At 62.7% G+C, this 23,036-nt stretch overlaps 1 protein-coding gene across 3 annotated transcripts; it reads right to left on the reverse strand.

Moving 5' to 3' along the window:
• Window positions 1-1,186: 1,186 nt before the first annotated feature.
• On the reverse strand, window positions 1,187-22,564 carry CUEDC1 (CUE domain containing 1). 3 transcript variants are annotated; one of them, XM_062012439.1, is made up of 11 exons: window positions 22,455-22,564; window positions 8,791-9,260; window positions 8,227-8,354; window positions 7,244-7,370; window positions 5,462-5,645; window positions 4,259-4,342; window positions 3,411-3,497; window positions 2,995-3,088; window positions 2,678-2,736; window positions 2,020-2,117; window positions 1,187-1,826 (listed from the first exon to the last, which is right to left on the reverse strand). In XM_062012439.1, the coding sequence occupies exons 2-10, from the start codon at window positions 9,079-9,081 to the stop codon at window positions 2,053-2,055; spliced, it is 1,119 nt and encodes a 372-aa protein (XP_061868423.1). In that variant the 5' UTR covers window positions 9,082-9,260; window positions 22,455-22,564; the 3' UTR covers window positions 1,187-1,826; window positions 2,020-2,052. The 3 variants fall into 3 exon arrangements, with proteins under 3 accessions (XP_061868423.1, XP_061868422.1, XP_061868424.1); XM_062012438.1 differs by lacking the exon at window positions 22,455-22,564 and adding an exon at window positions 20,563-20,648; XM_062012440.1 differs by lacking the exons at window positions 3,411-3,497; window positions 22,455-22,564 and adding an exon at window positions 20,563-20,649.
• Between the last annotated feature and the right edge of the window lie 472 nt (window positions 22,565-23,036).

Below are 23,036 nucleotides of genomic sequence, written 5' to 3' on the forward strand. Positions count from 1 at the left end.
TGTGATGGCTGAGGCTCCTGCGTCTGCCGCCTTCGCAGCTCCAAGCCTGCAACATTTGTGCTGGTTCGCAGGAGCCAGAAAGTGAAACAGGCGCGTCTGGAGCCTCCTCCTGCACTCGGCAGTAAACAGATGATGCCGATAAAGGAGAAGAAAATGTGCTGGCGGGAGCGCTTTCTGCCCAGCGTTCCTCACTCCTCACTCACACAGCGAAGGAATTTGTTTACGTAATTATTTTTAGCCTGACAGCATCTCCCAAAGCTGCAACGGACTGAGTGCTGCTGCCAGCCCCCAGTATCCCTGCCAGCCCCCCAGCACCCCTGCCAGCCCCCCAGCACCCCTGCCAGCCCCCCAGCACCTCTGCCAGCCCCCCAGCATCCCTGCCAGCCCCCAGCACCTCTACCAGCCCCCAGCATCCCTGCCAGCCCCCAGCACCTCTACCAGCCCCCAGCACCCCTGCTAGCCCCCCAGCACCCCTGCCAGCCCATCAGCACCCCTGCCAGCCCCCAGCACCTCTGCCAGCCCCCCAGCACCTCTGCCAGCCCCCCAGCATCCCTGCCAGCCCCCAGCACCTCTACCAGCCCCCCAGCATCCCTGCCAGCCCCCAGCACCTTTACCAGCCCCCAGCATCCCTGCTAGCCCCCAGCACCTCTACCAGCCCCCAGCACCCCTGGTAGCCCCCCAGCACCCCTGCCAGCCCATCAGCACCCCTGCCAGCCCCCAGCACCTCTACCAGCCCCCAGCACCCCTGCCATCCCCCAGCACCTCTGCCAGCCCATCAGCACCTCTACCAGCCCCCAGCACCCCTGCCAACCCCCAGCACCCCTGCCAGCCCATCAGCACCTCTGCCAGCCCATCAGCACCGCTGCCAGCCCCCAGCACCCCTGCAGTGGGCTCTGTAGCCCCGCCCAGCCCTGGTCCCACTCACAAGCCCATGTGCAAAAATCTCTGTGCCAAAACTGCCTCAGCTGCAAGCCCCCGAGGGAGCTTCACCCCTTCCCTCTGGCAGGGACACCCCCAGCTGCCCAGCACCCTGCTCAGCACCGCAGCCTGCGGGACCCGCTCTGCTCGGGCAGTCAGGGCTCGGCTGAGGTTGCATCCAGCCCTCGGTGCCGCCCTTCACCTGCCCCACGTCCTGCCCCGCCGGGCTGAGCGTCTCGGCCCACAGAGCGTCTGGACTTGGAGGCAGTTTGAGCAATGCCGAAGGCAAAGGTTTAATTCCGAGTGGAACGCCCAGGAAAAGGCCTTTCCTCTTATAAACAATGTATATTATCTGACTATTACCTGATGTGAATCTCTGCTCTTTACTCCTAGCAATAGTAGACAACGGCTGTTAGGTTCCCGTTCTCGTGTCTGTGTTTTGCTCCTGCACAGGACAGTTGCACCAGATGGCTGCAGAGATCGGTCAGGAGTGCTCTGGCCACGCAGATCCCACGTGTGACGCACCCTCGTCAGCATCCTCCTTAGTACAGACGGTTTCCATTCCTCCTGTGGCCGGGAGAGCGGGCAGGACCCCAGCCCCAGCCCCAGCCCCAGCCCTGCTGCCTCCTCCACAGCAGCTCACACCAGCTGCTGCCCCTGTTTTTTTTTCCCTTTATTTTTTCTTCCTCCCTTTTGGCTGATTTGCTGGATAGAAGTTGTTTTCAAACTGCTGGTAAGAAAACATTGTGCCTCACTTCAATACTTGTACTTCAGAGGAGTACAACAGCAGAGGGGGAACAGCCAAAAAAACTGGGTTGTTTGTTGGGTGATTTGTTTTCCTTTTTCAGCCATCTCCTTGTGAAGCCTCGTGCACGTCCTGTGCCAGCAATAAACCCCAGTGCTGGGACCTGGAGAGGAGAACAGTGTGTGCTCAGCCCCAGCTGAGCCCCTCGTGGCACCCAGGGCTCTTACCAGCTGCAGCACCCACAGCCACAACGGGGCTTGTCCCCACCTGGACACACTCTGGACCTGACCCAGAGCAGCCAGCTCCCTCCCCCAGGCAGGCCTGGGACAGGCAGATGGGACTGCTCACACGCTCACCGGGAAGTGCTCGTCCCCGGGGCCTCTCACTGTTTACTGCCCCTCCTTCAGCGTCTCCTCCTCTCGGAGCTGCTGCCGCCGTGCTTGCAAGTCTTCATCTGAAAGGCAAAGGCAGGTGGGGGCTGGAGGGGGCTGCAGCTGCCTCCACACCACAGTCCCAGCTCCAGAGGTGCCTCAGGTGCGGAGGCAGCCTGGCCCCTGCCCCAGGACAGGGATCTGCTTGCCCAGACAGACAGTTCGCAGGGACTGGGACATGGGGACTCTCTGCCACAACATGCCTGAGATCACTGGAAGGACGTTTTGGTCCAGGGGGGCATTTCTGTCACATTTCTGCACCTGAGCCAGCCCCGGCTGGCACAAAACCCACTGCCAAGACACACCTCTGAGCAAACGTGGCCAACGACAGACCTGCCATGACTGCGCCCAGACTGTGGGCTCTGCCTCCCACAGGGCTGCCCAGCCTGGCTGCAGGCCCCCAGCGCTCTCCCAGACAGCAGATCCCATGCCCTGTCACCTCTCACGGGGCAGATCCGCGGCGCCGGGGCCCAGCCGTGCCCTGGCACAGCCCCACCGCGGCAGCGCCGTGGGGCAGGATGGAGCTGGGCCCCGGGCGAGCGGCGCTGAGCGCGGCATGCCCGGCACGGCAGGGGCTGCTTACCACACCAGTGGCCTTCCACGTCATCCAGCAGGTTTGCTGTGGAAGCCGCCGTCCCCATCCTGCGCCCTCCGCTAAGGAAAAGCACTCGGGCCGTGGCTCCGGCCCTTCCCAGCCCTGGCGGCACCTGAGCCAGGCCACCCACAGCCCCCACGGCCCCACAGCCCCCCACGGCCCCACAGCCCCCACAGCCCCACAGCCCCCCACGGCTCCACAGCCCCCCACGGCCCCACAGCCCCCCACGGCCCCACAGCCCCCCACGGCCTCACAGCCCCCACAGCCCCACAGCCCCCACGGCCCCACAGCCCCGTGCAGGATACACCTGGTGCTTCAACAAGTGTTTTCTTTTTGATTTCCTCATCTTTGTCTTCTCAGAGAAGGCTCTGGCGAGCTCAAACAGCTTCTTGCGTGTGGCTGGAAGGAAGCAGCCGAGTGAAGGTCTCACCCCTGAACCCTTCCCAAAGCTGACACAGGCCACGGGGAAGAGATGGCTGTGGGAGATGGCTATGGGAGATGGCTGTGGGAGATGGCTGTGGGAGATGGTTGGGGGAGATGGTTGTGGGCAGATGGCTGTGGGAGATGGCTGTGGGGAAGTGGCTGTGGGGAGAGTAGAGCCCCAGGCACGTGCTGGCAGGGGTGTGTGCAGCAGCCGCGCTGTGTGAGTGGGGAGCGATGCTGTGGCCCTTCCCCTGCCCCGCTGCCTCCAGCCCCACACGGGCCCTGCAGAGCCACTCACATTTTCCCATGTGTTTCAGTTTGTCTCTGAATAAGGCATCGTCAGACACGGCACCGGCCTCGCTGCTCACACAGGGGGCTGCCTCACCTGGAAGGACACGTCTGCTCAGCGGCAGTGCCAGGGCACGTCAGTGCTCCCACAGCCCGGTGCCAGAGCTCAGCAGCAGCAGGCGGGACGAGGGCACTGAGGCTGGCCCTGGGCAAGGGCTCTCTGTGGGTATAACCCCCGAGGCAGTGAGTGCAGAGATGTGGCCGTGCAGCCTGCCTCAGCTGGGCCACTCGCCTTCAGCTGCCCTCGAGTGGATGCAGGGCGAGGAGCAGCTCAGGCTTCCCCTTGTGCTACCCCAAATCACCCCAAGCACTGATTGCACCCTGGGTACTAGATATTGCCAGGATGGCAGGGCCACTAGATCAGGAGATGAAGTTCAGCGACTCGGTTGGATAGACCAGAGACCCCAAGGGCCATGTCCTCGTGCCCATCTGGGCCCAGGTCCCTTCCCCTTCCCCTGGCTGGACCCCGCCACGCTCCCAGTGTGCCCCTGCACGGGGCCATCGACAGACACCAGCTCTGATTCTGACCCCAGGCAGCTGCTCTGCTCACAGAGGTTAATCAGGATTACCCGGGAACAGTCATTATGCCTCAGGCACAATCCTCTGTGGTGAGGTGGGGAGGGCAGCAGCACCCATCCCCATCACCCAGCTCCTCTCTCTTCACTGCTGGGGGGCAGCAGGCACCAGCCAGTTTCCTCCCCCCTGCAGTGGGGCAGAGGGCTGGGAACCTGGGGGCTGGGGACTGGGGACATCCCGCTGCTGCTGCAGGGTGACACTTGAGCACATCTTGAGACTTACCTGATATTACAGAGGAGAAACCAAAGTCGTTGCTGACAGCGACGCTGCTCGACTTGGATTTTTTTGACTCATATTTCAATCGATCTGAAATACAAAAAGCCCAGTGCCCAGCTCCATCTGACCCTCGAGGCAGCACACACAGCTCTGCCCCCCTGCCCTCCACAGTCCCACGGCCGCTGGGCACAGCAGCGCGCACGGAGCGAGGGCTCGGCTGCAGGCAGCTGGGAGGGAGCTGGGGCTCGGCTGCAGGCGGCTGGGAGGGAGCTGGGGCTCGGCTGCAGGTGGCAGAGAGGGAACTGGGGCTTTGCTGCAGCACAGCAACCACAAGCACTTTGGTGGGAGCCCACAAGAGCCACAGGAGCAGCAGAACCGCCCGCCCACAGGCAGCACACGGCCAGCCTGCCCCTGGGTTTGCAGCCACAGCAGCAGCCGGGGCTGAGCCCTGCAGTGAAGGTGCTGCCAGGACCCTGCAAAGCACCAGCGAGGTCTCTGAGGGAGGTGGCCCCTGGGCCAGCAGGCTCAGAGCCAGTGGCAGTTCGAGGGAGGGGAAGGGCAGCTCTTTGCTCAGCAGCAGCAAAAGCACTAACACTCTCCAGCCCTCCCTCTCCATGGCACTGGGCAAGTAGACAGTTGCCAACTTGCTAGGCAGGAATGTGGTGACAGGGAAAAGAGCAATCACAGCAAAAGTGCTCTCCATTTCAGGCCCTGCCAGCACCTGGGGAGGGCACACAGCCAGAGAGGGCACAGGGGCACTCACAGAATCATGGAATGGTGGGGGCTGGAAGGGCCCTGCAGAGCTGCTCCAGCCCCAGCTCCTGCTAAAGCATGTTCCCCTCAATCAGGGGGCACAGGAATGTGTCCAGGCAGGTTTGGAAGGAGAAGGAGCCTCCACACCCTCCCTGGGCAGCCTGGGCCAGGGCTCCCTCACCCCTGTAGCAAAGAAGTTTTTCCTTCTTTCCAAAGCCCCTTGCTGTGGATTTTGCCGGGCTTTGCCAGAGCCTTCCCAGAGTGGTGGGCAGGGGAGCAGGAGCCTGGGGAGCAGCCCATGCCCTGGTGCCAGCACGTCAGGCCACCAGCCACCAGCCTGGCCACATCCTGCACTGGCTCTGCTCTGGCACAAGCCACGACGCCAACGCTGCCCGTGTCACAGGGTGGGCACAGCCCTGGAAAGCAAAGGCAGAGGTTTCTGAAGGTGCTTCTCACCTCTCTCCAGGGCCAGGAGGAAATCTCTGTTCCTCTGCAGCTCCTTCATGAACTCTTCGTTCTGCAGGAACAGCGCGATCCGCTCGTCCTCCAGGTACTGCTTCCAGCGCCGCTCCTGCTCCAGGCCGGGCTGGCCCCGCGGGCACAGCCCCCGTGGCACGGGCTGCCGGCAGCCAGGGGAGCCCTGAGCAGGGGGCAAACACAGCACAGCGCTCTCAGTCCTCGTGGTGCCTCTGCTCAGCCTCAGCTCAGCCTCTTGCCCCTGTTACACCCTGACAGCCATCGAGGGCTGCTCCCAGCACAGTCCCTCCCTCCTGCACCCAGTGCCCACAGCCTGGAGCACTGTGCCCCCACCATCGTGCTCCCCTTGGGGCTGCTGTAAGGGGGACAAAGGGGGGTGGGACAGAGGCAGGAGGGGACAGATAACCCCCACAGGAACAGGGAGGAACTGGTGCCTCTGGGAAAGCTCCTTTGCAGAGAAGGGACTTGTGAAGATTCTTAATTGTTAACCGTGGGGTTAAGCCAGGTCAGAGCGTGGTGAGGAGATGAGGGAGAAGGGTCTCAGCCAGCAGCACTGCTTTTATTTCCCCCCATCTAAAAAGCAGAATTTGCTGCTGACAAACATCCCTGCATGAGGTGGCTCGTGCTCTCCCCCAGCTCCCAGGGCAGCTGCACTCTGGGAGCAGCAGAGCTGCACTCTACAGCCTCAGCCCTGCCTGCGACATCCATCCCATTTGTAGCTGCTCTCACAGAGCCATAAAAAGCAAAAGCACAATTACCAGAGAAAGAAAAGGGCAGCTGCTCCTCTCCTCCCCCTGGGCCCAAATGAATTGGCACGTTCCTATTCCCAGAAAGGTAACAGAGCCCGGGAAGCTCAGCTCACAGGGCAATCATTTATGAAAACGTGGCAGGCTGCCTTTGGAGCCTGAAAGAGCGGGAGGAGCAGAATGCCTGTGCCCCCCGGCCCCTCCCCATGCCAGCAGGGCACTGCAAAGTGCCTGTGGGACTCTCCAGAGCTGTGGTGTGCCTGGGGCTGAGCTGGGGCTGTGCCCAGTGTGGGCAGTGCTGGGCTGACTGTTCCTCACGGGGTGCTGCCCGCTGCCTGTCCCACTGTGAGCAGAAAGGCACCCACAGCCTCAGATCCTGTGGTTCTGAAACTTCCTCGAGGCACAAAGGGACTCCAATTTACCAGAGGCAAATCCTCTGGTTTGCACCATATTTTCCACCTAAGTTCCACTGCATCAGCCCCTGAGCACCCTGGCAGAGCTGCTCTCCAGCCCCTGAGCACCCTGGCATTGCTGCTCTCCAGCCCCTGAGCACCCTGGCAGAGCTGCTCTCCAGCCCCTGAGCACCCTGGCAGAGCTGCTCTCCCCAGGAGCCTCCTCACCAGGGCAACGGGTCAGATTTTCAAATAACTTTAAATACTGCACGGGCTTATTGCAAGTGGTATTTCTGGCACTAGCCACTGGGCTAAGGGCAGGAACATCAAAGCTTGTCTGGAAGATTCCCTTTCCACATCTCGCTCACTTCACACTCACCTTGAACAACCAGATGTGCTCAGAGACTTTAGGTTTAGTGGCACACAGCAACCAGATGCTTTCTGAGCACTGACACCACAAGCTCAGGGTGGCCAAGGGCTGGGTTTGGTGCTCCACACTGCACAACAGCTGCACAACAGGCTGAAGGGGCAGTGACCCTCACCTGTGTGCCAGCCCCCTCACCTGTGTGCCAGCCCCCCTCACCTGTGTGCCAGCCCCCTCACCTGTGTGCCAGCCCCCTCACCTGTGTGCCAGCTGTCTGCTGAGGCAGGATGCGCAGGAAATCCTCGGGGAGGTTGCCCAGGAGCGGCGGGTTCCAGTTCCTGTAGCGGCTGGGCACTGGGGTGCTGCCAGGCCCCAGCACGTCTGTCCTGTGGGACAAGCACAGACAGCACCTTTGGCCAGGGAGAAACCCCCCAGGTCTGCCAAAGCAGCAGGACACAGGGCCTGGCCCCATGGCCCCCAGCCCATGGCCCCCTGCCCAGCTCCACCAGCAGCCCCAGGAGCCACGAAAGCACAGCACATCTCCCAGTCCCACGGCGTTAGCTCTGGAGAGTGAGTCTGAAAGCTTTGGGAGCTATTTTTCAATCCTTGCCCTGCAACTGCACTGGCTGGACTTCCCTTCCCCTCCCCATTTTGCCCAGACTCCCCAAAACAGCCCCATGGGAGCCCTGGCACGGGGCTGTGCTTATGAAGCTGACAAACATCTCTCAGCAGATGCCATGTGCAGCCCTGGGCTGGGCACAGAGGTGGGCACAGCACCGGCACTCGTCTCCCTGCAAGCCCCAAGCCTATGGCTGAGGTGGTGCTGCCAGGGCAGAGCCCACACTCCGTGGAGCCACAGCCCCCGGGGCTCAGCGCCTGGCAGCAGGACGCCAAACCCACCCGAGCATCCAGCCCCGACAGCCCCGACACGCGGGTCCCGGCTGCCCAGCACCTGGTGTTTTCCAGCAGAGCTGAGCCCTCCCTGCCCCCAGCAGCTGATTTTTGCCATTCCACACGCTGCTGGGGCATCTCTCCAGGCCCTTCAGCTGTTCACTTCTTAGGGCCTCGCAGGGATTTTTTAGCCAGCTGTGAACTTCATTCACCTCCCTTGGCTTCGTCTCACCCGGCCTTAATGAACTGACGCCAGATGCCCCTTGCCAGGGCCAGTTAATGTGCAGGGAGACCCTCCTGGGTGCCAGGGCAGGGGCTTTGCTGGTCACCAGACCGTGGCACGGGGCTCACCTGGGCGGGGGGGTGGGCGGCGCGCGGGGGCAGCGGCTGCCCGAGGCCGGGCGCTCGCAGGCTGGGGGCGAGTAGACGGGAGGAGGCTCCTCGTCAGAGCTGTCCGGCTCCAGGGTCCGCTCCAAGATCTGCAGGGTGGGAAGATGGGGTGAGGGTGAGCCCAGTCCCCCTGTGCCTGGAGGCTTTTGGCAGCATGTGGAGCTGCAACTCTTGAGAGACTGCACTTCAGGTGATGTGTGTGAGCCCGTCCCTGGGTGGACACAGCCCTCAGAGACTCTCTGACAGCAGCAAAAGGATCTCTGTTGAGTTTTGGGGTGGGAGGGAGCAAGGGCAGCACTTTGGTTTGAACCTCAAGCACTGCCTGAGACAATCCATCCAGGCTGCATGCTCCAGATCTGCTGAATCGGGCACTCAAAGCTCCGCCCGCCCGCAGCGGCTGTGCAGCGGCACTGCCCAGGCAGAAATGAGGCGGGATGAGATGGAGCTGCCTGCTCGTGCTGGGCCAGCCAGGGTGAGCAGCAGGGCAGGCAGGGGACGCCCAGCCATGGCACACAGCAGGGTTACCTCGGGGGGGATGCTGTCCTCCGAGTCCGAGCTGTCGTCGCAGCCGCTGCCGTCCAGGTTCATCTGCAGGAGCTGGTCGATGGTGGCATCCACGGCACCGTTGTTGGCCCTCAGCACGCACTCGATGATGTCGTAGTCCATGTTGGGGAACATGGTCTTGAAGTCCTCCATGGCCTGGTTGAACTCCAGCCGTCGCACCTGCCTGCTGGGGCGGCTGTTGTTGAGCTCCTGCGCGGAGGAGCCGCCGCGCGAGCCGCCGTTGCTGCTGCTCCGGCGGAAGAGGCTCGTCATGGCGGGGCGGCTGCGGGGGCGCGGCGGCTGCGGGGGCACGGCCACGGCCAGGAGGGCTCCTGGGGGGCTCCTCACGGGGCTCTGCCCCGGCAGCCAGCGGGCAGCATGAGCGGGCGCCGGGGGTCCCGCTCCCCGCGGCTCCGCGCCTCAGCCCCCGGCGCGCTGCAGCATCCTCCCACCTGCGGAGGGGACAGGGGAGGGAGTCACTGGCAGGACAGGGCTCATGGCCACCGCCACATCCCCTGTCCCAGCGGGGTTTGAGCCAACCCAGCCCCCGGGGCCCGTCCCCCGCAGCGCGGATGCGCCACAGAACGCGAGGTAAGAAGAACGGCATCGCCTCCATTGCTCCGGGCTCCTCAGCTGGAACACCCCCAGCTCTGAGGGGTATCTACAAACACAGGAGAATCTCTCTTTAAAATACACAGTGGAGACGGCTCAGAGAGCTTCAGAGCAGGGGGCTGGGATGCCCTGCACCACAGCAAACTGACCCTTGGGAAAAGCCACCAAATCCGTGATTAACGGTGACTTTAAAACCATAAACAGATTATACAGCTCCTGCCTCTCATTTGGAAATGCAGGGCCAAATTCAGGCCTGGATTAACTCCCCTGCTGAAGCAGAATTACCCCAGGTACACTTTTGATCCATAATATCACTTTCAAAGGCTTTTTCCTAAGCAGCAGGCAGAGAGTTCAAGACAACTGTCCCTAAAATGGAATTCAACTCAGAAGAACGTGCTGAGCACATTTCTTAGCAAAACAGGGTATAAGCAGCTCCAAAGGCGTTCAGCAGAGCAGTCACGGCTGAAGGTCACCCGGGCTCTGTCCTGCCCGTCCCCAGCGCTCGTCCCCAGCTGCTCCAAGGGGCTTCCACAGGCTGCCGAGAGCAAAACCCACCTGCAGAACCTGAGAGACCTGTGACAAACTCTGGGAAAGTCACAGCCCCTGGGAAAGGCAGCTGCAGAGTCCCAGCACACACCGACAGCCCCACAGGGATCCCACCTCCCATGAGCTGGCTCTGCAGGATGGGACCATGGAAAGGAGCGAGAGGTTCACTGCTGGGCACGAGGGGCCACGGCCAAACAGCACCAGGAGCCCCCAGCTCGCTCCTCACTCGCTAACAGAAAGCATTTAACAGCTCACTCTGCCGAGACCCATCTCCAGCCACAGTCACTCCCTGCCCCAGGCTCGGCTCCTGCTCGCCCGGCACAGAGCAGCCCTGTGTGAGCAGAGCAGGAGCCACTCTGACAGCCCTGCCCGGCTCTGCTCACCCAGCACAGAGCAGCCCTGTGTGAGCAGAGCAGGAGCCACTCTGAGAGCCCTGCCCGGCTCTGCTCACCCAGCACAGAGCAGCCCTGTGTGACAGAGCAGGAGCCACTCTGACAGCCCTGCCCGGCTCTGCTCACCCAGGACAAACACATCTGCTGGGGTCAACTAGCAGAACACTGCTCTCAGAGGAGGCTCTGCTCTCGTGACTCGCTCCCAGCGAAAAGCAGCAGCGTTCACACCTCTGGTGTCATACTTTAACTGCAATATTGCATGGCTGGTTTAGTCACTGGTTCAGTTATAACACATCCATGGGATCCTTCAGCTGCTCCCAGAGGATGGGGAAAGAGGCTGGACATGAGGGGGAAAGGTGACGTGGGATACAGGCCAACACACACATCATCCAAAGACGAGGCTGAGAGCTTCTGCAGAGCACCATCAGCTCAGCAATGCCATGCCCATAAACCTCCAACAGTAAAACCAGCCCCTAGGGCTCAGAAATCCCCACATCTGTTTAAAACCCCTGAGATCTATAAAGACACGAAGCACCTGTGGCTGGGGGGCTCTGTCTCCCAACATTTGACCTTTGAGTGTGTATTTCAGGTCTCCTCTGTAGCCACCCAGGCTGGGAAATCCCAGTTCCCGGAGCCAAAGCCCCAGCCCACCACGGGCTGGCAATGTCCCTGCAGTCCTGCTGTCCCTGGGGAGGGTCAGGCTCCTCCTGACACACACCCCCCGTCCTGGGAAAGGTGTCAGCCAACACCACAGGCTCCAGGAGGACTCACTGAGATGACAGCCCACGCTGCTGGCGTGACTGAGCGCAGCGACGCGCCGAGCAACTGAAAGCTGCTGCTCAGGGGATGAACTAAATCAGGGATGGATGGGGACAAGATATTTATACACCAACAAGGCTCTGCTGCACATCTGGCTTCAAACAACCCGAGGCATCACGGTGCTGGGACCTTCCCAGAGGCTGTGGGTTTGCAGGAGGCCGCTGCACTGGCCCTGGCCACTGCCTGCCCCATGGAATAACGGTGCTGTGGGCAGAGCTGATGCTGCTGAGACATTGCAAATGCAGCTTCTAAACCTATTCTTGTATGTCCCTCTTGCTCATTCAGAGAAATGCAAACCACTCTGCTGGCAGGAGTTAAAATCCAGAGGAAGGCAAGTCACAGCACTGGCGGGAGTCAATGTAAAACACAGGCTGTGGTGGTGTTGGCTCCCCCGCTCCTGCATCTTCAGGTGAGCAGTGGGGAGGGCAGTGGGATCCCCAGCTGCCAGCACGAGGAAGGGGCTCAGCACGTTTCTGGCCCTTACTTCTGTGATGTCACTGAGGGGCTGGGAAGATGCCAGGAAAAGCAAAATCCTCTGGATTTCCCAAAAAGGGCAAGAAGAGAGCTGGTGTCCAAGCACTGGGCAGAGCACAGCCCTGCACAGGGCACAGCGGGGTGTGGGCCGGGCTCCGCTTCCCCTCCCGCCCCTCATTTGCAAAACTAGGCTGTGATGACTCGTTTAGCTGTTGCCTGATCAACTTTCTTCCTGCCTCAAAATAGTTGCTGCTCCGCTATGACACAGAAAAGACCCTGAATGCCGTTATTCATTCATCCAAACCCAGGCACAGGCGTAATCCTTTGCCCTTCTGCCGTGCCCACCACAGGAGGAGCTTAAAGGCTTTGTGAGCTCTGGGCACACATGTTCCCATCCCACGGCGTGCAGGGAGTGGTGAGGCGGCAGCAGGGACACTGCTGGGGCTGGTGCTGCCCCCAAACTCCTGCCAGCCCCAGCAGCGCCGGGTAGAGCCCCCTCCAGGGCAGCAGCAGCGCCGGGTCGTGGGTCACGGCTCGTGCTGGGGACACGGCAGCAGCTCCGGCTGAGCCGCCTCTGCACCCGCGGCTGGCCCAGCGCTGACCTGCGCCATGGAGAAAGTGCCAGTGCCAGGCTGGGGCCAAGCACAGAGCCGGCACCAGCCCTTCTGCTCTGTGCCACCGAACCCACAGGACGGCTCCTGAGTTGCCATTCCCACTGTAGCTTCCCCCCCGCCAGCTCCGGCCCCTGACGGCGAGGGATGCTTTCCCTGGCACATCCACGGCTGCTCTCACACCTTTGGGTCCAGCTCCTGCCATGAGCTCACCACTGAAAAAGCATTAACACCAAACAAAAGGAGCCCATGGGGGAGGGGACTCATCCCTGCCAGCCCAGGGCTGCCACACAAACAACTAACAACTCACACGACTGGCTGCACAACTCCCTGCCAGAGCTCCTGCCAGAGCACCAGACCTCCGGGTCTTGTCTGAGGAGCAGATAAGGTGGGTACAGCCTGGGGAAACGTGTCCTCCCGTGCCAACCAGCATCCTGCCTCTCCAAAGCTGGTTCCCCAGCCCTGGGAGCGAGGCACTTGATGTCTCACAGGAGACTTTTTACATGAGGGAGCAGCCGAGAGGCTGCAGGCGCTTGGGGTGGGCTCTGGCCGGGGGGAAGGAGGGAGCGAGGCACGGAGGAGGCTCAGCCCAGCAGCTGGATAATCCCAGGGGCTGGTAGAACTGAGAACGTGGTGCTGGAAACAACAGTTGCTCAGCTCTGCAAGGAACACAGCCCGGATGGGGGAGAGAACAGCTGTAAAAGCAGTGGGACTGAGCGCTCGCAGCCCTCCCAGCTCAGGAGCAGCCTTGGCACCAAGTGCAAACGCCAGTATTCCCTTCCCCAGCGCCTGCTGCAGCTCAGACAGCAGATGGGATTGCTCAGACACCGCTAGAGCAGCCCAGCTCCTTTTCCTCTGCTCTTGCCACGCTGCGTTTGTCAATCATCCCTGCAAACACGTTGGAGACGTGGCCCCGTTTGCAGCCACGATGGGGGTGACACCATCAAGTGCTTGTTCCCCTCAGCCTATCCCTCAGCAGTGGCTGCAAGCCCAGGCCTGCAGTGGCTGGGCTGGGGGATGTGGAGCAGGAGGCACTTCCACGCACGGAGACAGGGGCTGCCAGCGCCACAGCTCCTGCAGGGAAGCCTCTCAGAGGACGTCTCAAAACTAGGGATGTTAAACTGGAGATAAGGGCTGTGGCCAGAGCCCTGCCTGCAGCCTGGCCCCTGCACAGCATTGCTCAACACAGCAATGAGCCTGGGAAGGCCACTGCTCGGGCAGCTGCAGGTGTGGCTACAACAGCATCGAAACTAAGAAAAGTGAACAGGAACAAAAGTGCTACCAGCAAATGGAAAGACAGAGCACACACTGGGGATGAGCAGGATGGGCCTTACCAGTGTCTCCAAAATCCTGTCCACTGCCTTTCTGTCCACCTCAGGAGAGAGGCAGGCACAGCTCCCAGCCCACAGCTGGGGACAACTCCTGAGAAAATCCTTTTCCACAGAAACAACCCATCACCTGAGGATCCCCATTAATCCTCCTTCTACCGTGTATTGGTAGGAAACCAATGGCTGGGTTTACGCCCTTTGCCAAGTAAAAAGCAATCAGGGAGGAAAGTGGAAGCAAGACCTGTTTGAGAACCTGTGCAGCACATACCTCTGCAAAATGAAACTCCCCTCTTGGCTCCAAGAGCAGCATTCTGAGGCTGAGAGGAGCTGAGAGGGAGCGACTGTGCTCCCGGCACCGCCTGTGCCACACACACCCGATGGTTTCCTGGGCAGCCCGTGGCCAGAGCTGCCCTTCAGAATGCACAGCCACGTTTAAGAGAGGAATTGCTGGCTGCTGCTGCTGCCCATTCCTTGCCCAGCGTGGCTGCCCACGGCACCCTCCCGGACAGATTTATGAGGGTCCTTTGTGAACACACCAGATGTCGGCTCTGCACAGCACCCAGACAGCTCATAAACCAGCAGCACGCAGCTAAAACCTGGGAGGCTGCACTCAGCCAGGACAGGGAAGCCACAGAGGGCTTCAGTGGGGACCCCCCACCCTCCCAGAGCAGCACCCAAAGCACTCCCTGTGCTCCAGCAGTGCCGGGGGGCAGCGGGACCCCACAGGGCTGCAGGGGGCTGCCCAGCGCCGGGGGTCCCGGGATGCCTCCAGCCCTCTCTGCCCTTGTACCACGCTTACCCCCAGCTTTCACACACTTGCCATGCCACAGCTACAGCGCCCCTCACCCCAAACCAAGCCTGTACTAACGAGGTGGCTCTAGACCTCAACCAAAAAGCCGCCTGCCTTGCGAGGCCGAGGCTGCCTGTGCTGGGCTCGCCCAGGGCCATTTGATCTTGGTAGGACGACATTCCTAAAATAGCTGAGGGAATTCAAACACAGAAACAAGGTTTCCAGGAAGGGATTAAAAAAAATAAATGGGTCAAGCAAGTGTGAGTGATTCAAGTCACCCAGCACAGCATCCCTTTGTGTGGTGTGGCTGCTCCTCTGCTCAGCTCTGCCCTGTGCCAGCCCACAAGACGTTAGGTGCAAGAGGTTGCCTGAAGACGACTCCAGGAGGTGGCTGAGCACCAGTGACCTTTCCCCCTCTGGCTTTCACCACCAACACACAGCCCAGCTGAAGAACCAGCTTGGAGCTTGTTTGAAAGGGCCCCACGGAGCAAGCACCGCCCGGTGTGAAGGAGCAGCGTGGTCGGGGTGTCAGTGTGGCCTCTGACAGAGGTGTGAGGCTCTTCCCAGGGCCAGAGCCAGGCCAGGAGCAGAGGAGGAGCAGAGGAGCCACGTCTGGGTGTTTGGGTTGGATTTGGTCAGTGAGCACCTAATGGGGAGCAGGAGAAAGTGAACCCAGGCTGGGGGCTGGGCTGGCTCTGCCCCCTGGCTAATTAGCCTGCCTGACTCACTAATGCTAATTTGCCATTTTAGGTCAAGGGTCAAAGCAATGAAAAGGATGGAAAGTGAAAAAATAAGAGCCTCTTCCCTTCTAGCTCTTTGCATAGAAGGAACATACTGGGAACGGACTGGGATTAGACTGGGCTGACCTCACATCCCTGCAGATCCAGCCCGGGGCACTCTGTGCAGCCGGGGGCAGCACAGGCCAGGCCAGCACCGGGGTGTCACCCGGGCACCAGCAGCTCTGGCCGCTGCTCTCCTGCCCTCGGGGTTTGTAAAGCAGAAAGGCCAGGGTGGATTGCTGGAGCCGGGGCTGGGGGAGCAGCCAGACCACGCGAGTTCCTATGGAAACTAAACCAGTCGGGTAAAACTCTGCTGCCAGCGGTGAATGATTCACAGGACAGGCCCGCGGCCGCCAGGGTCTGGTAAAAAGATTTCAAGGTGATCCCTGCTCTGGCTGCTGGCAGCCCCTTCCCTCAGGGCTCCAAAGCACAGCCCGGGAGGAGGAAAGCCCCTGAGTTCCCACACCATGTGCAGGGTGAAAGCCACCGCGGCTGGGACAGGCGTGAGCTGGGGACGTCCTGCACCTCCGTCCGTGTCTGCAGCTTCGGGCGTCCCCAGGGACAGGAGTGGCACGGGGGGGATGTGGCAGATTGTGCTGAGCAGACAGGAAGGAGCTGGCTGTGAGGAGGCAGCCGGGGCCGGGGCCTTCCTGCGGTTCCGCTCCTTGTGCCAGCCGAGGAGCTGGGCGAGAGCATGGGGACACGGCTCGGGAAGGCAAGTGGGCACAGGCAGCCCAGCAGAGCCCCTCTGAGGAAGCCAAGGGAGCCCCAGAGCCATCCTGAAGGTGTTGTGGGTGCAGAGGTTAAGCAGGACAGCAGTCCCAAGCTTCTCCCTCCTCCCCAGCCCCTCGCTACACGTGGAATAAAGGCACCGGCAGCGCCGCGGCCCCGCTCAGTCAGTGCCCCTCAGCACCGTGCACACAAGCAGGATCACTGAGAGCCAAGAGCCAGGGGAAAAAAGGGACTAATTAAGTTGCAAATGGAGGAGTTCTTTTTTTATGAGTCACTAAGCCATATGGCTGCTGCAAGTAACCCTGGGAAGGGCTGAGCCAACACGGCGGGCACTGCCACAGCCTCGCTGTCCTGGGACACGGCGCCACGCTGTAACTGCGCCGGTCTTTTGTGCTCCCTCACGCTGGGTGACATTGCTGAGCAGAGGAGAACCTGCCTGCAACACTACACCTCATCAGGGACAGAGAGTTAATTAATGCCAACACGTCAGGCCCCTCCTGCCAGCCTCAGGCAGGGGCTCCTGCACCCCCAGCACAACGGGGCTGGCGGGCACACATCTTCCAAAGCAGAAAGCCTGACTTTGCTCTGTTCCTTCTGCTCCACCACAGCACGTCACAGCTTTATACAGAGATGACACGGGACACCAACCTGGACTGGAAGCCAGGCCAAGGCTCAGAGCAGCTCCCAGCCTCCTCTGCAGTTCAGCAGCAGTGTGCTCCTGTGCCAGCACAGCCCAGTCTCTGGGTGGCAAGGGACATGCCCCCCGCGCCCTGGCTCTGCCCACTGCCCCAGCAGCGAGCCAAATACCTACCTCAGCTCTGAGCCTGTCCCTGGGAGCCACCCAGCAGCAGGCCAGGCTGCAACTGCTCCCGTCCTGCCCTGCTGCAGCCCCTTCCTGCAGCCGCTCCATCACCGGCCTGCGCCTTCCCCGGGGACGCACGCGAGGGCAGGGATCGACAAGCTGTCAGGCAGGAGGAAGAAATACCACTTCCAGGAGTCAGAGCTCATTTCCCAGCAATAAAAGCATCTGGGGCTGGGGGAAAGCACCACTAATGGGGGGACACAGCCTGTGTCACTTCAGCTGCTGTTAGGAAAGGACCTGCGGGCTGTGGCTTGGAAAAACAAAAGCCACCGACACACGTTTGTTGTTGAGCAACACAGCCCTAGACTGGGCTCAGAGCTGCCCTCGCTCACACACATCGCCGCTCTGGACCGTGCCCTCCTCGTGCCAACCTCGTGTCCCTGGCTCCTGCCTACGGCTCATGCAGCAGGCAGAAAGCATTGTTGCTTCCTTCCAGGGAGGGGAATTGCTCAGACCAGTCATCCTCCCTTAACCTCCCTCCTCTGCCCTTCATGCTCTTCAGAACCATTATCCCTGCTCCACCCACACACGCTCCTCTGGGGACCCAAGGAAGGGCCGGAGTGTCCATTGCTTACAAATGCCACCTAGAAACGAAGACTTGCGGTGCTGGTGCTTCCTGGAGATATTTTGGGTGGATTTTTATCTCCTCTCCCACCCATTTGTGGTGCACTTTGGCAAGGAAGGTCCTCCCTCTGCCTTCCCTCTGCTGGGCTGACACATCGCAGCTGCAGGGAAGGGACAGACAGTCGTGTCCCTGAAACAAAGCCCAGGAGATACGGGCAGAACCGTGAGCAACACGCCGGAGCACAGCCACGGGGCACGGCCACGGGGCACGGCCACGGGGCACAGGGCCGTGGCAGGAGGGGACAGTTCCTGCAAGGCAATTGGTTTGGGTTTTGAGACACTTGTTTGTTTGTTTGTCGCTGGGCAACCGAGAGGATGGAAAAAACTATCAATGTCATATTGTCACCTCTGAGTCACCCACTGCCCAGCTCCTCCCGCCACCGAGCACGGGGCGGCCGCGGAGGAGCCCAAGGCACCCCAAAAGCAGCTCACCCCAGTGCCTGCCTGGTCCTGCTCCGATGCCCCGGGGACATTGGTGGCCCAGGGACAACTTTGCAGGCCCTGGAAGGGACGGAGGAATGTGCATTTATATTTGCATTTCCTAATTGCGCCTGCGGGTTTCCTGGGGCTGCTCCTGGTTTCCATGGCAGGTTTTGTGCAGACCCCGAGAACTGAGGGAGGCACAAAGGGGCCACAAAGGACCTGCCACTCACTCGCATCAAAGGCGGCCGGCGGGGCGGGGACAGAGCAGCCGGGGACACCACGGCCTGTCCCCACGGCACTGCCAGCGCCGGGTGGCCATGGGACCCCAGGCAGGGGCAGAGGCTGGTCAGTGCCTCACACTGGTGGGACACTGGTGGGACAGCGGCGGTTTTGGTGCTGCCACAGCAATGATGGACAACAGCAGCAGGAGCTGGGTCTCCAGCACCACTGCCCGGAGGCAGCAGCTGCCCTGTGCTTGTCATGGGGAGAGGTGCAGGAGCCAGACCCACACCTTCCCCTGCACACACCTTCCCCTGCATACACCTTCCCCTGCATACACCTTGCCCCTGCACACACCTTCCCCTGCACACACCTTCCCCTGCACACACCTTCCCCCTGCACACACCTTCCCCTGCATACACCTTGCCCCTGCACACACCTTCCCCTGCATACACCTTCCCCCTGCACACACCTTCCCCTGCACACACCTTGCCCCTGCACACACCTTCCCCTGCATACACCTTCCCCCTGCACACACCTTCCCCTGCACACACCTTCCCCTGCACACACCTTCCCCCTGCACACACCTTCCCCTGCACACACCTTCCCCTGCATACACCTTCCCCCTGCACACACCTTCCCCTGCACACACCTTCCCCTGCACACACCTTCCCCCTGCACACACCTTCCCCTGCACACACCTTCCCCTGCACACACCTTCCCCCTGCACACACCTTCCCCTGCATACACCTTCCCCCTGCACACACCTTCCCCCTGCACACACCTTCCCCTGCACACACCTTGCCCCTGCACACACCTTCCCCTGCATACACCTTCCCCCTGCACACACCTTCCCCTGCACACACCTTCCCCTGCACACACCTTCCCCCTGCACACACCTTCCCCTGCATACACCTTCCCCCTGCACACACCTTCCCCTGCACACACCTTCCCCTGCACACACCTTCCCCCTGCACACACCATCCCCTGCACACACCTTCCCCTGCATACACCTTCCCCCTGCACACACCATCCCCTGCACACACCATCCCCTGCACACACCATCCCCTGCACACACCTTCCCCTGCATACACCTTCCCCCTGCACACACCTTCCCCCTGCACACACCTTCCCCTGCACACACCTTCCCCTGCACACACCTTCCCCCTGCACACACCTTCCCCTGCATACACCTTCCCCTGCACACACCTTCCCCCTGCACACACCTTCCCCTGCATACACCTTCCCCCTGCACACACCTTCCCCCTGCACACACCTTCCCCCTGCACACACCTTCCCCCTGCACACACCTTCCCCCTGCACACACCTTCCCCTGCACACACCTTCCCCCTGCACACACCTTCCCCTGCATACACCTTCCCCTGCACACACCTTCCCCCTGCACACACCTTCCCCTGCATACACCTTCCCCCTGCACACACCTTCCCCCTGCACACACCTTCCCCCTGCACACACCTTCCCCTGCACACACCTTCCCCCTGCACACACCTTCCCCCTGCACACACCATCCCCTGCACACACCATCCCCTGCACACACCTTCCCCCTGCACACACCATCCCCTGCACACACCTTCCCCTGCACACACCTTCCCCTGCATACACCTTCCCCCTGCACACACCTTCCCCTGCACACACCTTCCCCCTGCACACACCATCCCCTGCACACACCTTGCCCCTGCACACACCATCCCCTGCACACACCTTCCCCCTGCACACACCTTCCCCTGCACACACCTTCCCCTGCACACACCTCCCCCTGCACACACCTTCCCCTGCACACACCTTGCCCCTGCACACACCTTCCCCCTGCACACACCATCCCCTGCACACACCTTCCCCTGCACACACCTTCCCCTGCACACACCTCCCCCTGCACACACCTTGCCCCTGCACACACCTTCCCCTGCATACACCTTCCCCCTGCACACACCTTCCCCTGCACACACCTTCCCCTGCACACACCTTCCCCCTGCACACACCTTCCCCTGCATACACCTTCCCCCTGCACACACCTTCCCCCTGCACACACCTTCCCCTGCACACACCTTCCCCTGCACACACCTCCCCCTGCTCCTGCCTTGTGTTATTTTCAGTTGCTTTCCCAGCAAGCTGAGGTGGGTTTCTTTCCCTTTGCAACTTCCCTGTGCCATTTAGGGACTGTCTTGCCAGAAGGTCCCTTCCCCAGCTTGCCTCTCACGCTGAGGCACCTGCTCAGCTCCTGCACTGACCCTGGGGAATGGGCAGGATCAGCCAGAACCAGCACCAAGACCTGGGGAAACCTGGTCCCTGAATTGCTGGTGCCACCGAGCAGAGGGGAGGCTCTGGCCAACGTCTCTCCACACCAGTGACAGGCCATGGCACAGGAGAGAGCCCCATCACCACCTCACACCTCTGCAAAAGGCTCCGTGTTGTCAGCTCAGGCACCGCGCTCGTGGCACACAGCAACCACCACCAACTCACACCCCTCGAGCTGCCCCCTCCCCACGGCTCCCACCCGGGGCCTTTCCCCCCACGGCACAGACCCCGGCGCTCCGGCTCCGCTGCCTCCGCACGCCGCCAGCCACGGCACGCGGCAGCCGCCGTTATCTCTGCCCCCGCGGCGGGTGTTGGTGCGGGCAGATAAGCACCCAGCGCCCGCCGCCAGCGCGCCCACGGCTCCCATCAGCCCGGGCAGAGGCTCAGCCCCGCCACACACCCCACGGAACGACGTCGGCTGTGGGGCTGCAGCTGCGACACCGGCCTGGCCAGGACTTGGGTTTTAATAAAACAACTGAAGAAGTCGAAGCTTTGCTGAGAACTTTGTGGCTGGGAGGGGGACGGGTGCCTCTGGCTCGTCTTGAAGGGAAACGCTTTCGGCAGTCAGCGGCAGCGGGAAGGGGGATGTAGGCACCTGGGGCAAACCCTCACCATGGCAGAGATGGGCACTGCTGGGGTGTGCAGACACCACGGTAGGGAAGGCCACAGGAGCAGGACACTCGGCAGGGAGTGAAGAGAAAGGCAGAGCAAGCCCAGGTGAGGGGTCTCCTGTGCCGTGAGCAATGCCAAAAGCTTTCCTCAGCCCCACGGGCAGCACTGGGCAGCCTCCCCTGCCCGAGGCACACAGCTCCCTGGGCTGCTGCTGCCCCGGTGCCAGGCTCCAGGAAGGCAGTTCCGTGGGAAACCCTCAGTGAAAGCCACAAAAAACCTCAGAGAGGAGCAGATGCTGCTTCAGCCCACGCTGCTGGAGATGAAGGAGGAGGAGGCGAGGAGAGCCCCAGCTTCCCCGGTCACAGGGCAGCCCAGGCAGCAAAGCCTCAGAGGTCAGCCCAGGATGGGCTTTCCCGTACAGATCCTCAGCGCCCCGTCCCCCGTGTTTGTTGTGAGTGGTGGCAGCAGCAGGAGGTGTGAGGAGGAGGTACCACTCAGCTGCTTTTTCAGAGAACACCAACACGGAGCCTTTCCAACGCGCCCGACGAGACAGACGGCGCACGAGAGGACTGCCACGGGCAAGGCAGCTCTCAGGCCCTTCTCCACTGCTGTTTGCCCACACAGTGCCAGCGGGGAGCCTTGGGCACGGGGCAGCACGGCAGGATGGTGCCTTCCAGCCTCTCGGGGAGGTGTGGATGGGCACCCGGCCACAGGTCCCACACCATCCTCACCCAGGAGGTGACGGCCAAGGCCTTGGCACGCCAGGGCTCTGACGGCTCCTACACAAAGCCACGACCCAGCCCGCTGAGATGTCAGGGGTGGATGGAGCATCGCTCCACGCACCAGGCAGAGGAGAGGGATGACGTCCTGCAACGGGAAGCCACCAAAACCCCAACCCTGCCCACACATCCCGCACTCGGGCCGGGTGAGCGGTGATGCCCCGGGGCTCAGGGGGACGCGGCTGCAGCCGCAGCCCGGGCTGTGCCGTCCCGCTCCCGGCCCCACGCGGGGCTGGGGACGCCTCGCCCTGCACCTCCTGACGGGCTCCCCACGCGGGACGGCTCCGCGGGGCTCTCCCGCTGCCCGGCGGACGCGGGGCCTCAGGCACGGCCGGGAGATGCGGAGCCGGGAGGCGCGGCGGGGCCAGGCCGCTGGGCTGCGGCCCCGACCGCCCGGCTCCGGCCCGGCTCCCGGCCCGGCTCCCGAGCGGACGGCCGCAACAGGCGCCGGAGCCGGCCGCAGCCGCGGGCCGCTCTGCCCGGGCGCCGGGGGAGGCCGAACCGGCGGCACCCGCCCACCCCGCCGGGGCTCGGGGACGCCGCCGACCCCTCCGCTCCGCGCGGCCCCGGGGCCGCCTCCCGCTCCCCGCCCGGCCCCGGCGGGGCTCAGCCGGGCTCCGGGCCGCGGCCCGCGCAGGCCGAGAGGCGCCGCCCGGCCCGGCCCGGCCCGGCCCGGCCCGGCGCGGCCCGGCCCGGCGCACAAAGAGCCCCGTCCCGCCCCCCCTTACCGGCGGTCGGCGCCGCGCTGCGGGGGCGGTGGCGGCGGGCACCAGTCACGCCGGGAACCATGGAAAGGAGCCGGGACGGGAGACGTACGTGGCGGGCGGGGGCGGGGGCGGCCGCCGTGCCCGGCAGCTGGGGGCGGCGCGGCGGGGCCGGGGCCGGGGCCGGGCGGCCCGGGGGGGCGCTGGGAGCGGGGCCTAGCGGCGGCCGGGCCGAAATGCAGCGAGCACCGGGGTCGTGCGGGGTCCCTCCCGGGCCTCGGTGACCCCTCCCACCGCCGGGCCGGCCGTGTGGCCCCTGGCGCGGCTGAACGGCCCGGCCAGAGGCGTCGAGGGGTCGGTACCGCCCGGCCCCCGCAGCCCCCGCGGACGCCTGACCCGCCACCACCCCGGGTCTGCCTGGTCCTCGGGCCGAGACAGCCGCAGAGTGGGGCCGGGGAGAGGCGCAGGGTCCCACCATGCTGCCCCAGCCCCCCTGGCTGTGCCCGTGGGGTCAGGCACCTCTGGCCCCGGCCAGCCCCGGCGCTGGCCGTGTGCGGAGCAGCATGCCGAGGACAGCACCTTTATGGGGCTGGTTTTCGGTCTCTT

The sequence above is a fragment of the Colius striatus genome, chromosome 20 (assembly GCF_028858725.1).
Source record: "Colius striatus isolate bColStr4 chromosome 20, bColStr4.1.hap1, whole genome shotgun sequence".
Lineage (NCBI taxonomy): Eukaryota > Metazoa > Chordata > Aves > Coliiformes > Coliidae > Colius > Colius striatus.

What these genes read in the sequence shown, in the direction of transcription:
- CUEDC1 (XM_062012439.1), bottom strand. Translation starts at nt 9,081, where the DNA reads ATGACGAGCCTCTTCCGCCGGAGCAGCAGCAACGGCGGCTCGCGCGGC. An exon ending in ACTGAAACACATGGGAAAAT is followed by an intron (nt 3,089 to 3,410) that starts GTGAGTGGCTCT and finishes GCTTCCTTCCAG; the next exon opens with CCACACGCAAGAAGCTGTTT. An exon ending in CGTGGAAGGCCACTGGTGTG is followed by an intron (nt 2,118 to 2,677) that starts GTAAGCAGCCCC and finishes TTTGCCTTTCAG; the next exon opens with ATGAAGACTTGCAAGCACGG.